At 26.6% G+C, this 13,143-nt stretch overlaps 2 protein-coding genes across 6 annotated transcripts; both read left to right on the forward strand.

The window, feature by feature from the left end:
- The first annotated feature begins 746 nt into the window (after positions 1-746).
- On the forward strand, positions 747-5,445 carry LOC112800319 (uncharacterized). 5 transcript variants are annotated; one of them, XM_072196312.1, is made up of 8 exons: positions 980-1,135; positions 1,537-1,606; positions 1,907-2,053; positions 2,170-2,719; positions 3,960-4,036; positions 4,137-4,304; positions 4,550-4,631; positions 5,127-5,445. In XM_072196312.1, exons 3-6 carry the CDS (start codon positions 2,046-2,048, stop codon positions 4,234-4,236), a joined length of 735 nt encoding a protein of 244 aa, XP_072052413.1. In that variant the 5' UTR covers positions 980-1,135; positions 1,537-1,606; positions 1,907-2,045; the 3' UTR covers positions 4,237-4,304; positions 4,550-4,631; positions 5,127-5,445. The 5 variants fall into 5 exon arrangements, with proteins under 5 accessions (XP_072052410.1, XP_025698328.1, XP_072052412.1 ...); XM_025842543.3 differs by having other exon boundaries at positions 854-1,606; XM_072196311.1 differs by having other exon boundaries at positions 894-1,606; positions 2,167-2,719.
- Positions 5,446-7,612: 2,167 nt separating this feature from the next.
- LOC140173305 (uncharacterized) lies at positions 7,613-9,666 on the forward strand. Its single transcript, XM_072196313.1, has 4 exons — positions 7,613-8,719; positions 8,822-9,001; positions 9,105-9,185; positions 9,316-9,666. Exons 1-4 carry the CDS (start codon positions 8,576-8,578, stop codon positions 9,397-9,399), a joined length of 489 nt encoding a protein of 162 aa, XP_072052414.1. The 5' UTR covers positions 7,613-8,575; the 3' UTR covers positions 9,400-9,666.
- The last annotated feature ends 3,477 nt before the right edge of the window (positions 9,667-13,143 follow it).

Here is a 13,143-nt window from a genome sequence, read left to right on the forward strand (position 1 = left end):
TTTAAATTAAAAAAATTAAATATACATAATAAATTTTAATATCAAATTTTACATAATCAATAGTAAAATAACAAATTTTAATAATATTTTAAAAAATAAATAATAACATAGAAATAAAATTATAAATTAATTAAAATAAATAAATAAATTTTATTTTGAACATAAAATATTTATTAAATAATAATAATACATGAATAATATAAAAATGTATAATAAATTAAAATTATAAATATGATAATAAATTTTATTATTATAATACATAATGTAGTTTGAATTGGATTTGATCGGTTTTATAAAATAAATTTAAAATTTGATCTGGTTCGTATAATTTACAAAAATAAAATCTAATCAAATTTAACTTAGTGTGATTTTAATAAATTTTTGATTTAAATTAAATTGGATGAATAATTTAATTTAAATTAGTTTAAATTTAAATACTCCTAATATCAGGTGAGATTAAACCCCCACTCTTTATACAAGATTATTGCTTAATAGATTTTTAATATTTGAATAATAATTTCTATATTAGTATATAATATTATGACTTATATAATATTTTTAGTGATTACTTTAAACAAGCTTTAAGTTAGAATAATCCATTTAAACGATAAACAAACATAAAAACTTTTTATCTGATAATGAGTTAGTCTTAGATTTAATAATTATGAAATGTTTTCATGTCTATTTCCTATGAGTATGAATTGTAGTTGTTAGTATAATTGATACTTGTTGTAAAATAAATAACTAAGATATGTTAAATATAAAATAAAGAAATAGAATTAGGTGATTCTAGTATTAATATTCACCATAATTAATATCTCAATATAATATTTCAAAGATTGATTTGGTACTAATTATTAATCTAATTTGAATCCTGAAGCAATTTAAAAAGCACAGAAGAACCTAATATCTAATTTCTTCAATCCCTAATTTCTCAGATTCACTTCAATTATTCTGTAGCATAAACTCAAGTTTTTTTATTCACTACTTTTTTCAATGATTCTGTTTGTATTGAGCGACTTTAATTTGTTTTCTTTTGTTTTAGATTAAATCTTAACTCTATAATTTGTTATTGAACTCTTTTCAAAGCCAACTTCAGCTTCATTTGGAAATCCCCGTAAACCATGACCTAATTGTAATTTCCTATTTTCTAAATCCAGAAATCCTGGTCATGTTTTTTTCTGGTCCTAATCGTGACTCTCTGAAGTCATGAACTCTACTGAGAGGAAAGAATTATTCAGAAAGTTTTAATTTATGCCTAGAATTAATCATGTTTGTGGTGGCTAAGTCATCTGAAATCTAAACTAAATATAGGTGTTGTTGCTATCTGCATTTTGTGTAGGACTCAGATCTCTCTATTTCATTGGCTACATTCTGAACGGGTTGACTAGTTGTTTGCACTTATTAGATTTATCGCAAGATTTTACAATGACTAATTTGTTGCCATAAACTAACAATAGTTAAATCCTGGTCATGTTTTTTTTTTGTTCTATTTTATTTTAAGAGCTAATATGTGTCTAAGTTCTGTGCTAGCAGAAAACAAGTTCGCAGTGGGAAGTGGAGCCAAAACTGTTTGTATATGCTACTATGAGCAGGAAAACAACTGGTTTGTCCTTGCTTCTTTCATATATTTTATTTTTCCATGCTTATTGCATCCTGGCAATGTAATGATTATGTTTTTCCATTTTTTCTTTTGGGCATACTTATGACTTTTCCTATATATCTTATATAAGTGCAATTTTTTATGTCATTTTGAAGTAAACTTCTACCTTTATGTCATTTTGGATTTCTCTTGTTTTTAATTTCAGTGAATGATCAACTAAGTTAGATGATTTAACTATTTTTGTCTCTGCTCAATGAAGTGTATTGATGGCTGTGTTCTGTTTGTGCTTGATATTTTTAACAGTGGGGTTCTTAGAGAACTTTGGGTGCTGTTAAGAGAATCCAGTTTGTTTGCCAAAATGCTAGTCTTTGTGTGCCAATGAAATACACAATGTGTCCATGAAGGTACCAGGTTGTATGGGCATTCAGAAAAATATGGTAAGATGGGAAGGTAAGGTCAGAAGGCCAGGAAATTCAGAAAAATATGTCTTTTAACAAAAATGTTGGAAACAAATCTGGGATGGTGGAATTTGTAGGCCCTAATGGGGAGGTTTTCATGTGTAGAAGTGATGTGGAGATTGGTTTGTCTCACCAAGATGCATTGATTGAACTTGGTTGCTGTTGTAAGAATGACCTTGCTTTAGTACACTATGCTTGTGCACTCAAGTGGTTTATTAATCATGGATCAACAATTTGTGAAATATGTGGACACATAGGCAATAATATCAGAATCTCTGACTTCAACAAGGTTGTTGGTTCTCTGAAAGAATATGAAGCCTTGAGGGAGAGAACTGTCAGTAGGGATCCTGGTCCTCATGTTCATGCAAATAATAATACTGGCGTTGATCCTGACGCTGTGGCTGCTATCCGGAGGCAAAGGCTAAGTGAGATTGCATTATGGTTTTGTCCTCATAATACCAGTAGTATAAACAACAATAGCAATGCCGACACAGTTTCACAGGTTGCTTCTGAGCAGCCTTCAAATTTTGTTACTGAAGATGCTGGCCCTGCACAGAGTCCTGCAACCAAGTGGGCCGTGGAAGGCGCAGGGATCCTGCTTGCTACTGGCCTGCTTACAATCACCCTTGTGTGGCTGATAGCTCCTCGAGTTGGAAAGGTACATAAGATTTAAAGCCAATCACAATAAGTGGTGAAACATACCAAATTCTTTATATGGTAATTTCTTGCCTAGATGTCTTTTGCCTGAATGTGTCTGCATATTTTGGAACTGCCCTAAATATGGGGCCTCAAAACCTATGCATTTACATTAATTATTATAGGGTTGAACTTCAGAATGTCATGATAATAATGCATGCATTGGGGTCATGCAAGCATGGTATTTCACTAAAACATGGAGCAAAGACACTAGTCTGCCATTGCTTCCATATAATTTGTAGAGCTTGCCTTTATTTCTCATGTCTCTCTATCTGCTAGATTAATACGAAATTGGAAACTTTAGCTAGCAATTTTATTCAAGGAATTTGTTATCATTCTTATAAAGGACATGAGATTAATAATGGACTCACGTTGATGTTATGGACTGGTATTCTCATACTGATCACTTATAAGGTGTTCTTCCCTTTGGCCATACGCATATTTAGGGCTTGTTTGGGTATGCTTCTAACTAGAAAGCCTCACAGAATTAAGCTAACAAACAATTAACAATCAAATGGATCTAACTACTCATAGTGTAATGAATCATCGTTCGTTTATAGATCAAGATTAAGCCTAGCCTAGAGTTTAGATAACTTAGTTCCAATGTTTAGAGCCACATCAATTGATCAATCAATATGAATTATGTGGACTCTGGCTTATATTCATCTGTAGGCTTCATTTTTTGTTGTCTTTCTTTTGATATGTTTGCTCTGTGAACATCTAGCTTAAGAAGAATAATGTCACTAGCGTTTGTGTTGTAAGGTGGTTACTTTTCTCGGAGAAGTCATTTTTTAACTCTCTGGAGCACTGGCTGCACCACTTTACCCTAGAACAATTTTTGCTGGCTAACTATGAAATGGCTCTAATGAAAAAATTGAGGCTTAAATCTTATAGCAGGTTGTATTTTATGCTATCATTCTGTGCTTCTGGCCCCAAACCTAACTAATTGCTCCATTCATGGCAACTTCGAGAGTTACTGATTTGGATGGGCAAAGGAAGGGACTGGACAGCCTTAATCACATCATAGCTTTTTTAGTCTTAGTTGAATATAGTTTTTTCCATGTTCGGGTTCATTCCAAAATACAGTGGTGTTGGTTGTGTTTGGAAGTTGATTATACAACTTGTTTGCTTCTTCGATGTTGATTTTGGTTAGAAGCCTGCATAATTCAACCTAACCTATAGTTGATCGTATTGTTGTACAGAAAACAGCCAAAAGTGGTCTTCACATCCTACTTGGAGGTGTTTGTGCTTTAACAGTGGTTGTTTTTTTTTCTGCTTTGTAAGTACTTCAGGCACCTTTCTATTGTATTTTGTTTGAGAAATTCGATCGAGTTTTGATTCTTGGATCCTGATAGTTTTGTATACTTGAGTTATTGCAGTTTGTGCTTATTAGAATCAAGTACGGACCTGCACGTTATTGGGCAATCTTGTTCGTTTTCTGGTTTCTTGTGTTTGCAATATGGGCTTCACGGACCTTAGTACTTAGACACATGGTGCCCATACACAATGCTAGTCCTTGGTACTGTGCACGAAGCCAAGGGTTCCAGGTACCAGGCTTTTGGTTTAGGAGATGATTGTTGGAATATTATTTGTCATACTAATCAGAATGAATGATATTTGGTCCCCCACCCCCTTTCTTTTGCAAAATGTAATGATTGGTATTAATTCACAAGGTCATGGTCTGAATTTTTGTTTCTAGACTTTGATATACTTGGTTTCTTGTTTCTATTTACATCAGTCCAAACAAAGTAAATTCATTCTTCGTTTCCCAATTATTATGGAATATGTGCAGGTGGAGGAGCGACTAGTCTCTGTGGATGAATTGCTAGATGCTGATGAGGTCTTCTGCACAGTGTTACTTATCTTGGCAACAGGTATCTCTTGTAGTACTACATAGGTTTCAACTTTCAAGTCTTTAGGTCGGTGGTTTTTTATGTTGTTTATAAGTCTCTTACAAAATTTTCCATAAACTTATTATTCCCCGAAGTAAAAACACCCGCTCCGTCCAATGAACCTAATATATTTTAATTAAAGAATATTCTCAAAAGACATAATTGTCATTTTATAAAGACAGTGGTTATATATATATTGTTTTCTTCCACTAGCAGGGATGGTGGTTGGTGGATTATTAAACTAGTCTATAGGTTTAGCTGTCTGAAAAGTGTCATGTGATATACTACGAATTATTAAGAAGAAAAGAAGATTAATGAATAACCGGTGACTTTGGTTTCCTAGCTAGTTAAGTCTTTTTAAATAATTGTTGGAAGACCTGGTGATTGGCTATGCGATTTAGCTAGCTAAATGCTTATTAGGTAGGTATCTAGGAAAACAAATTGGAACCAATGATTGACATTATTAAACTACTGTAGGTATCCTTTGGAGAAGGTATTGGAGCAGTGTTCCAGCAACTCTATGGTGTCCTTACAAGACTACAGATGGGTATTACAGAGGATGTGATGAATTGGACTGTTGAGTTGAGATAGGCACACAAAGAAATAGCTGGCACTGCATCTTCGCTGAAATCCCGTGCAAATCTCCAATCACTAGACCTAGTTCTTTGAAAATTTTGCTTTTGGATATGATTAGTTCTTGTGGATAGTCACTCGGGTGTGTGTATTGCTATTGAATGACCATATTATTTCTCTTGTTATCTAATATTCTATATAAATTTTATTTTTATATTCAAAAGTTTATTTGCATTAATGATTTATTATTTTTCAAATAGAAAAAATAATTAAAAAGATATAGGTATATAACTATTAAAATCGATAGTAGCGTAAGAATTTGTCGGTATCTAAATAATTAAACCAACGGCAATTATGTTATATAATAATATCGACGGCAACGTTGTCGATTTTAATAAGAAGGTAAAATTCTCAAACTCATATTATAAACGAAAATGATGTCGATTTTATTAAATTATTATCGACGGCTAGGCAAGCTGTTGATTACTTGATTTTATTCGAATTTTGAAAAATCGACAAGTTTAATAACAACCATCTCCGCTGTCTATTTTACCGTCGATTTTTAATACTATCGAGAAAAATCGACAAGTTTAATAACAACCATCTCCGCTGTCTATTTTACCGTCGATTTTTAATACTATCGATGGCTTAGCGGTCAATTTTAACGATGTTTCTTGTAGTATATTTCTTGTAGTATATATATTACCAATATATAATAGCGTACATAAGAGAGAGAAAAAAAAGAGTGTATTAAGTATTAACGGTATAAAAGAGAGAGAAGATTTTAATTGATTGAGTATGTATTATCTCACGTTCTTGTCTTATTTATAAAAGAAAGAGAAAATAAAGTACCGCTCACGGTTAATATTGCACCGCCTAAATTAATTTGATTGGACATTTATATTGCAACAATACTAAAGTTATCTATGGATTAATTTATACACAAAAAATAATATGGCTAACTCTAGAAGTATATAAAATTAGAGTAAATAGTAACTCCGAAAAAAAATTTTAATATGTGATTAAAATGTCAGAATAAATTGTTTTACTTTAAAAAAGCATAAAACAAAATTTTAAATTACCAAGGACAGTAATTTAAAAAATTATGCGGTGATTTAAATGTATAATGTCTTTAAAAGAATACTAAAACAATTTAAAATCACGATTTATTGGTAAACACGTAAAATAATTTAAAATATACAATAATATATAATTTAAAATTGAATAATATTAATTATAAAAATCTATTAAGTATAAAAATGATGTGAATGAATTTATGAATGTTATATAATAAATAAGGAATGTATTTTTATTATTATAATATAAATTAAATGTAATAAATATAAATTGTGTATTTATTTAATAAAAATATAAATTGATAAATGTATATTATTATAATGTGTTATTTTTTTGGAATTTAAATTCTCTAAATTTTGAATTTCACTTCGGTGGATAAAGTAATCTCTCACAATTTATTTTATAAGTAGAACCAAGAAAAAATATGAGAGAAAAATCATTCAAAAGTGAAAGATCACATTTTATCTTCTAAAATAAAATTCAAAATTTTAATTTATTTTTTAGTTGCTCCTAATATCCCTTAATCCGTCGGACTAAGAACTAATCCACACCCGACCAACCCAAATTATTTATTATAATATGTTATTTAATATATGCAATCAATGCTTTTATATATAGTAAATATTAAGATAAAAAACATAAGACCGGAAAAAGAATAAATAAACGTTACTTATTAAATAGAAAATTTTGGCTACTTTTGTTTCTTAAGTTTGGTTCCCAAATTTTTTTTTGGGCAAGAAACACGGATTGTACTCTAATGAAATAACCTATTAAAAACAAAAAGGAAAGCTATACTTAGTACTTATTTAAACGTCATTATCTTAACAAAAAATATCTTTTTTAAATAAATAATTTTTTTAATTTTTTAACATATTTAATAAATTTCTAATAATAAAAATAAAAATACAAAAAAAAATAAAAAATGTTCTTTTTAAGAAACTATAATTTACACTTTTTTTTTTAAATTCTTTTTTTTTAAAAATGATATTTTCATGTAATAAATAAACAAAAATATTTTAATATTATTATATCCAAACACAATTAAAAAATAAAAAAAATCTTTTCACATGAAATATCCAAACATAAAATTACTTTTATTTTTTCATAAAATCTTCTAAAACAAATAACTAAAAAAAAAATCTTTTTTAACAAACTCAGCTAAATAAACCCTTAAAATCCTTAAAATGAAAGTAGTCTGTTCTAATAAAATACTTCACTTGATAAAGGTATTTTTCTAAAATAGCTAATTAGACATTTGACCAAAGGGCTAAAAGAAATCTTTATCTTTATAGTAATACAAATGGGGAGCTCATTTGCTGACGTGGCGCTCATACGTTGAGTCTGGGAGTTTATTTGCTTACGTGTCGTTACTAGAAATTTTTAGATTTATATTTATAAATTATAAATTATTATTTGCTCAGGTTGTTATTTTCAAATTTTAAGTTTGGGTTGTTTTACTTAGGTTGTTATTTTTAAAATTTTAAATTGTTTTATTTGTTTGGATTATTTTACTTATGTTGTTATTTTTTAAATTTTAAATTATTTTATTTAAGTTGTTATTTTTTAAATTTTATTTAGATTGTTATTTTTTATATTTTAACACTATTTTTTAAAATCTGTTAATTCTTTTTAGCATAATTTTTTAAAATTTTGTTGATTTTTTTTAAATTGTAGCTACATAAATTCTTTTAAAGAAATTTAGAGTTTTAAAAAAATTTACATTAATTATTCTTCGGTTGTTACATACTAATATTACAATAAATAAATATTTACGTTAGTTTAGAATTTTTAAATTATTATTTATTTAAGTTGTTATTTTTAAATTTTAAATTTGGGTTGTTTAACTTAGTTTGTTGTTTTTTAAATTTTAAATTAAAGTCAACCAAATTTTAAAAAATTTAGTTATGATGCAACTATAAAAGGATAAGTTCTGAGAGATGTAAAGCACCACAATTTAAAGTACATCAATCCCTTTCTTTACATATATCCAAAATCTCCCTACTTATTCTACTGGCTGATATTCACAAAATTGCTAACATCAATCCTACAATCGACAATTTGTGTGTACGTATACGAGTGATATGGTTATGGACACTATCAAGTTACGGAAATTCTCCATTGCCATACTCAATTGAGATGGTTTGACTCGATGAAGACGCGAGTTTTCTACTAATATCCTTTTATCCATGACTCCAAGGTTATTTATTTATTTATTTAAATTAAAGTCTATGTACATTGGATTAGATATTAAATAAGTCTATATTTAACTTTTTCTTATGTTATTTTCTTTTTTAAGCAGGTATCGAATAAAGGTTGGTGTCATTGATGATTCTAACTGTGGATGTTATGTAGTCTTTGACAATGAGGCAAAACAAGTTTTGGAAGAGAGCTGTGTAGAGATACTTGATCCACTCCTATTGGTAAGATCTAACCAATATTTATTTCTAAAAGCATTAGTGAAGATATTTTTATTGGTACTTTTTATATTATTTATTATTAATATATTATGTAATATTCTGTAGAAAGGAGATCTATCAGATACACCTACACTTTTACTCAACCTAATTGATAAGATCTTTCTCTTCATTATTGAAGTTCAAATATATGATATTTCATATTTTTCACCTTCTTATAAAGTTAAGAAGATGACTAATAATGTGGATCTCATAAATAAATTCAAAGAGGCTCACCCTATTCAAATTGTGAGTATATATAAGTGTACTTCTATTAAAAATTAATTTATTTTTTGCTTTCTTGGTCATTAGTAGTATCTAATTTATAAAAAATAATTAATTATAATTTTAGGATATTGACTACACCGGTGCTTTGTTTCTAATTTCAAAGACATCCTCAATCATTGAAGGGGAGAAAGTAGAAGGTACTAAGGTATTTGTTCAAAAAATATTTTTTTTGTTTGTTCTCTCAAAATTAGATCTTAATTTTATTAAAAAAATATTAGTGAGATAAAATCAAAGGTTAGAAAGAAGTCTTTAATTTAACGTGGTTTTTTGTACAGAATTTGTTGCTTGAATTCTCCATTGAAGTTGCGGCCAATGATGAATCTGAATTGTTGGAAAGTGCTATTACACCAACTAAGTGACTATCCTCGGAGTCGGAAGATTCGAAGGTGGAAGGAGATACTTCAACTTGCAAGAAGATCAAGATTAAGAAAGAAACTTGAGAATTTGGATGCACATGTTTTGGAATCTCTTTTAGAGTCTATCTAATAGAATAATGCCAAACATATGTTTGTTTTGGTGGAAACATTGTCTTTTCTTGAGTTATTATTTTTCTTTTGGCTCTTTTCGATTTTTATGTTTGGAATTTAGAATTTTTTTAAATATAAATTGAAGTTATTTGGTTATTACTTGTGATTTTATTTTTAATTTGATTCTCACCGTTGATATTCTGATAATTTTTAATTTAATATTTAAAGTCATAAAGTTATAAATTTTTTCTTTGAATTATTGTTGATACAATTAAGTTAGTTATTAATTTTAATTGTGTACTTATTTAAAAAAAATCTAATTATAATTTTTAAATAAAGTATTATGTTTATAATTTTAAATTTAAATTCAAATATACTTTTTTTTTGAATTTTTACGTAAGCAATTCGGTTTGAGAATATTTTTTAAAAATTTATATAATTTATAAGTTACTATACTAATTACAAAGGATTATAATAAAATAAATAGAATTATCAGTCTTATTAAGATGTGAAATTATTTATACTATTTAAAAAAATGTAATACTGTTTAAATTTTAGAAAAAGTATAATAAAGTTAATATTGTTTATGATAAAACTATAAAAATTATTTTTAAATTAACAAATTTCTATATTCCTAATGGACAACGGACGTTTGATTAGAAAATTTTATTTAAAAATTTAAAATTTATACTAGCTAATTAGAAAATTCTATTTTAAAAATTTTAAATTTGAATTTCTAATACTAATTTCTAATTAAATAAGTTTTTAACCATTTCAATTTTTAAATTTAAATTTTTTTACTTGCCACATTTATAAATTTTTATTATTATCTTTTTAGATTGTCTCTCCACAGTAGAAATACTTTCATCTTTTTCTCTCTTTTTAAGTATTTTTTCTAAATTTACGTAATTTATAAGGTTATTAATTTTTAGATTACATTTAATTTTATTTATTTTTATCGATAAATAATAGGATTGATACTATTTATGACGAAACTAATAAAAACTATTTTTAAATTAACAAATTCCTATATTCTTAATGAATAACAAACGTTTAATTAAAAAAAGTTTATTTAAAAATTTTAAATTTACACTAGCTAATTAGAAAATTCTATTTAAAAATTTGAAATTTAAAACTCTAATACTAATTCCTAATTAAGTGGCTTCTTAGCCGTTTTGATTTTTAAATTTAAATTTTTTTTATTTGTCACATTTATAATTTTTTTTCTATTTACTTCGTTTACATTGTTATTTTTTAGATTATAACAATAGAGGTACTTTTATCTTTTTCTCTCCTTTTACTTATAAGTTTTTCATTTTCAATCTCTTTAACTATAAGTTGAATTTATTGATCGTGAGATTAAACTTATATTTATTTGAAAAAAGATACTTTTGTAAAAAATATATATATTATTTTCTGTAAAATATGTTTACGTAACTAAATAAATGAGAATAAAAAAGAAATTAAAGCAGCCATCGAAAATAAAATCTGTGCAATTTTACATAGACATAAGAAGGCATTAATTTCATGTTCTATTTGGTAAGTTAGACATGAGAAAAAATTGTAAAAAATTAGTGTTTTCGCATTTTAGAGAGACACAAAATACATGTTTTTAATGGGTATTTGTGTACGACTATGTCTTTCATATTTTTGTCTCAGTAAACAAACAACATACATGTACTCCTGTGTACTTCTCCTGTGTCTATATTTTGATGGACATATATACCAAAAACAGACGCTGTCATATGTGTACTACTTTATTTTTTTAATAATATAAAAAATTTGATAATAAAAATGTATTATGTATAATGTATATACATTTTTAATTGGTTAAAAAATTTATTTATTTGATATTTTTAGGTATATATTGAAAGATACAATAAGTTCAAAGAGAAGTAAGATTATATTGAAGAGAAGATTGATATTAAAAGACAAAGAAAATACAAAGCAAAGCACAATTCAAGGTAGATTTCATATAAAAAAATAAATTAATTATTTTATCATTTTTGTTTTTAGGTTAGAATAATATATTTTTTTATTTGGTATTTTTAAGTATGTCAGTTCTATATATTTAATTTTTATTGGGTATACAAAATAACTAACATGTCATGAGTATTTTGGTCGAATGAAAGCCCATAAAATACAATATTTTTTATATATTATTTAGCTATTGACAAGTAATAAATTATTAATTTACATTGTCTTCGTAATATGTTACTAAATTTGTTTATGAAAAAATTACAGGAAATTCGAGTGATAGTTCTAATGGTGTGTATTTTCAATCGGTGTTGTCGAACATTACAAATAGCATTAATACAGATTTTTATTTTTGTATGATTTTTTTTAGAACTTGCTTATGGGAATGTACATGCACTTTATGTATTTTGATTTTTCTACTATTTATTCAATTATAAACTTTAACAGAAAATATGTTCAAAACTAATATCTCGAGTTATCTTATTAGGTAATAACCCAACACCATATTGATCAAGGTCTCCAATTACTAATCTACACTCTGTAGATAAAAAAATGATGTTCTAATATTAGTGATATTAGTAATTCAGGTATCACACATGAAGCATATGATAGTCTATGTCATCAGACAAGTCAACAACATCTTCAACAAACATCAAATAATATCTACCAGTTACTATGTTAATATGTTTTTATTATTTAAAGACCAAAAATTTAACTTTTTAATTGGTCTATTAAAAATAATCATTGGTATATGCTAAATAATTATTATAGATTCATTGGAGTACACAAATCGAATTAGATTGCAAAGGGATGTAAGACTGAATATGAAGACTATGCTATTTCAAAAGAGACATGGTAAGATAAACATGATAAATTATAATTATCACAAAACTAAAATTTTACTTTTTTTATCTTTAATACTACCTTCATAATATATATTCATAATTCAGCTGATTCAAACATTTAACATATATTCATTTTTCTTTTTTTATAATATAAAATACTTGATGTATTATCTCTAATGATTACAGGAGCAAGTACATTTAATTCAAATTTAGATACTAAAAAATTAGAAGAAGTGTGCATAGCTGAAAAAAAAGACACCTGATACAAAGAGAAACATTTTTGAAGGAATTGACTACAAATCTTTCAAAAATTTTTCAAGAAGTTGAGAATATTACTGAAAATACGACTATTTTAGATGATTCTGTGCAAATTTAATACCCAGCCATATTTGATGTAGCTGAGAATACAGGTAATTTAAGAGGTAGCAATATCAACACTTTATTATTTACTATTGTTATGCTTTTTATAAACAAAAAATTATCGTTTAGTGTTCAAGTTTTAAAATTCAAACTAAGATATGGTTATATATTATAATTTTTGTATTTGAACATTGATTTATTGTAAAACTTAAATCTTGAGATTGGCACAATGAAATTGTATTATATGATCTCATCTTTTTAATCCATAAATTGCATTCTTCGGTAATCTTTTATAAATATTATTTTTATACTTAACATGGTGAAAGAAAGGTATATTTTTATATAAATTATTTGTTGCAGATATAACTAAAACAATTTATTATCTTGGTGATTATTAGATGTGATAGATATTGATGACCCAGAATTTTTTGTCGGCATTGCGACGCCATGATAT

The sequence above is a fragment of the Arachis hypogaea genome, chromosome 5 (assembly GCF_003086295.3).
Source record: "Arachis hypogaea cultivar Tifrunner chromosome 5, arahy.Tifrunner.gnm2.J5K5, whole genome shotgun sequence".
Taxonomy (NCBI): domain Eukaryota; kingdom Viridiplantae; phylum Streptophyta; class Magnoliopsida; order Fabales; family Fabaceae; genus Arachis; species Arachis hypogaea.

Bases quoted from the DNA above. Each gene is read 5' to 3' on its own strand.
- LOC140173305 (XM_072196313.1), top strand. From the start codon at position 8,576: ATGTTATTTTCTTTTTTAAGCAGGTATCGAATAAAGGTTGGTGTCATT. The intron at 8,720-8,821 runs GTAAGATCTAAC...AATATTCTGTAG, and splicing joins TACTTGATCCACTCCTATTG to AAAGGAGATCTATCAGATAC. The intron at 9,002-9,104 runs GTGAGTATATAT...TTATAATTTTAG, and splicing joins AGGCTCACCCTATTCAAATT to GATATTGACTACACCGGTGC.
- LOC112800319 (XM_072196309.1), top strand. From the start codon at position 2,087: ATGTCTTTTAACAAAAATGTTGGAAACAAATCTGGGATGGTGGAATTT. The intron at 2,720-3,959 runs GTACATAAGATT...ATTGTTGTACAG, and splicing joins TAGCTCCTCGAGTTGGAAAG to AAAACAGCCAAAAGTGGTCT. The intron at 4,037-4,136 runs GTAAGTACTTCA...GAGTTATTGCAG, and splicing joins GTTGTTTTTTTTTCTGCTTT to TTTGTGCTTATTAGAATCAA.